This window comes from Pundamilia nyererei, unplaced genomic scaffold (assembly GCF_000239375.1).
Source record: "Pundamilia nyererei isolate P.nyererei 1_Seehausen unplaced genomic scaffold, PunNye1.0 scaffold00016, whole genome shotgun sequence".
Taxonomy (NCBI): domain Eukaryota; kingdom Metazoa; phylum Chordata; class Actinopteri; order Cichliformes; family Cichlidae; genus Pundamilia; species Pundamilia nyererei.
The window spans coordinates 2,955,479-2,958,579 of NW_005187417.1; the positions used below are offsets into that span (position 1 = coordinate 2,955,479).

The following is a 3,101-nucleotide window of genomic DNA, read 5'->3' on the forward strand; positions in this document are numbered from 1 at the left end:
ATATAAAATAAAGTAAAATATAAAGGTATAATGCTTAATAATGTAATGACTATTAGTTTATAAGCAAATCGACGGCTTTTTGTTATAGTGTTCTTACATATGGTGTCTGGTTGCAAATATCGGACACAACAAACAATGGGAAATAATAATGGTGGTTTTTCCACTGCTGTGGACAATTTACAGAGTAATCAATTGTTCACAAACGCTAACGTATGGACTACCGATGCATGGATGAGACTTGAATGATTCTTGATATGAAAACAGTTACATCAGTTTAAACTGAGAGTTTTTGATGAAGGAAGGAGAACATACCTGGAATCGGGCACTTCGACCATCCCCAGCTGACCCCCTGAGAGCACGTTACTGCTGTATTTTTCTTCCATTTTCAAGGTCCCCAAACCCACCAGCTCCACTCCACCGAGAGTTACTTCTGTTACTTGTGCATCCTTTACATCGCTGCTGGCGGGAGAGTCAGCTTAAACTACGGTCTGTTCACCGCCGGAGAATATAAACTGGCTTCTTCTGCGTTCTATTCATCCTCCCGTCAGTGTCTGACGTGTAAACTACAATCAGCTGGTAGCTTTGTTAGCGTATTAGCCGGCTAGCTAGCCACTTTCCCCCCCAAAGTTTCCAGTGGCGTCACGTCCTCGGTGTACGGTTTACTTGGCCCCCGAAGCTTGTGGACGCGTGGTCAGAAAAAGATACTGAAAAGTTATGAGTCTGAAGTGGTTGTAATAACCGAGAAAATCCGCATGGACAGGATAAAGAAAATCAAACACCCGAGCTGCCCGTGTTGCCACGGCACTTCCGGACACGGTAAACGTTACGTGCAATTACTCGTCAGCGTTGCGCCTGCGCAGATAATGAGGATAGAAGACATTTTTATTTGTTTGTTTGTTTTTCACTTTATTTAGAAAGTTGTTTTATGAACATTTTCGTTGTTTCTTTCTTTCTGGAAAAACATATAAAATATATTTTAAAAAGTCGCCCTTTGTCGTGTCCTCCCCCTATGGCGCATGCTCCTCTGCACTTTGTTTTTCTTCTGCTCCGGATGTTTTTGTTTCTCCCGTGGGTTTCCAGCAATGAGTTTTTGAGTTCATGCTTTGTCTCCCGGATCCTGCATCTGCAGTGTTATGAGCGATTTTTTTAGCCACATGCAAAACAGACCAAATTTCCTTTAAGTAAGTCCTTTCAAACAAAAGCCTCAAACATATTGGCATTGGAGACTCGGTTTTTGTCTTGTTTTGAAATTTTTACTTTTAAGTTTTCGAAAACAACAGTGCAAAACAACAACAACAAAAACACATACATGGGAAGAGTACCAAAAAGGAAGGAAAAAGAACAAGATATGCATGACATATATGACTATATCAGGGGTCCAAAAAGGACCGGATCTGGGAATACCCAAATGTACCCTAGATTTAGACAGTTGCACTTAAGTACAGTTTTTTTTGGCAATGCCCGACTACACCAAAGATCGTTGTTTGCTACTTTGCTGGTCTAATTATGTATTATTAGAATAATTTCACCATTCTTTAATCTTTTAATGGCCTGTTCAACTTCTTCTTTAGTTATATTTGATATGAGTCTCATAGTCGGGTCATTTGTAACTTGGGGCAGCTCCAATTTTGCTAAAAATGTATCAATGGCTTCCTTACTACATTATTTGGGTTGGGAATACAATTTTTGATAGTAAGCAATTTGTGTTTTCAAAGCACTAAAACAAATACAAGCGCATGACATTAACCAATTCAAACACATTATTTTAACCCTAGATGGTTTTGTCAATTACCTGGAGGCTACAAGTTTATGTAATATAAAAAGCCTTACTGCTGACTTTGAAGATTAAATAGAAAATATTTGATTTCCCATGTTATTTTCTGCATTTCTAATAACCAAATATCATTTTAATGCATATTTATACAACTTCCTCATACATTATATTTCAAAGGACATTAAAAGAAAGAGAAGAAATACGGTATGAAATGCTTGGTGCTGGAATAACTTCTTTATTAAAATTTAATCTCAATAGAACAGAGTAGTCATGCACTTCAGATTTAAAGCTGTGAGTATTTAGTGGAATAAGCTGGTCTCGGTTTCCAGAGTAAAATGGTAACAGATGAATTTCAAAAAGCTCCACACAAGCTAAGCAGGACTTTCCGATAGTGCTCCTTGGTGTCTTTCTGTGGAACAAAGATATTATTAGCTGAAATTTCCAGATACTGTACACTGTCATTTTAGTGTTTAATCATTAAAGACAACATGATAACAACAAGGTTTTTTGTGTTTTGTTTTTTACCTCTATGTCATCATTCAGGGATCTTTGTTGACAGTTCCAATATACCTCCTTGATCTTCTTGAGGTCGACCTCAGAGCGACTCACCAGTATCCTGTTGAGGGTTTTCTCACACGTGTCTGGTTTCTGTGAGAGCAGAGCAGAGCAAAGCTTCAGTTATTGATTTTATGCTATATAGACTTTATGTTGGGGTTAAGATCCAAACAGTTACTTAAGAGTTAGCTGCTGATCAGAAACCTTTTTTCAGTGGCCAGGAGTACGGACTACTTCAGCAACTTGCAGTGTTCCTGTAACTATGTAGTATATGGGACACAGGTTCACTTTCTTCTAACACAACTAAATAGTATGTACAAGCACCCTCAACTTTCTGAGGCAAAAGCCTAAGCCGTTCATTGTGGTATTTTCTAAATGTAACTTGTTAAACTAAGGTTATATAAAGTAAATTTAAAACAAACTAGAGCTCTGTTATTTGATATGCTGTTAAGTATTGTATACTTAATATAAAGTTAGTATAAGTGGCCCAGCTTAAGTCTTTAAGAGGACTTAATTTTTGAGGGAACAAGTAAGTAAAGTAAGTAAATAAGTGAAGTAAGTGAACAAGTAAGTGAATCCATTTTGCAATATAGATACTGCAGAAGTACTCAATCTCAAACTGCTTGAACAGTTTAAAACATCCAGCTTCCAGACTACATTAGTCCAAAAACATGAAATTACTTACAGACTTGAACCTTCCTTTTAAAATACATAAATCAATGTAAAATCATAAATCACACACACACACACACACACACACACACACACACAC

At 37.3% G+C, this 3,101-nt stretch overlaps 2 protein-coding genes across 2 annotated transcripts in view; both read right to left on the reverse strand.

Moving 5' to 3' along the window:
* The window catches only part of slc30a5 (solute carrier family 30 member 5), an 11,581-nt gene extending 10,741 nt beyond the window's left edge, over positions 1-840 (reverse strand). The window contains exon 1 of the mRNA XM_005725566.1: positions 313-840. Within this exon, the coding sequence (XP_005725623.1) occupies positions 313-383 (71 nt within the window). The 5' untranslated portion in view covers positions 384-840. The remainder of the gene's footprint in view (positions 1-312) is intronic.
* A 1,156-nt stretch (positions 841-1,996) lies between these two features.
* The window catches only part of LOC102193726 (annexin A1-like), a 7,029-nt gene continuing 5,924 nt past the window's right edge, over positions 1,997-3,101 (reverse strand). Inside the window, exons 11-12 of the mRNA XM_005725567.2 lie at positions 2,300-2,422; positions 1,997-2,183 (exon numbers count right to left, since the gene is read on the reverse strand). Of these exons, the coding sequence (XP_005725624.1) occupies positions 2,127-2,183; positions 2,300-2,422 (180 nt within the window). The 3' untranslated portion in view covers positions 1,997-2,126. The remainder of the gene's footprint in view (positions 2,184-2,299; positions 2,423-3,101) is intronic.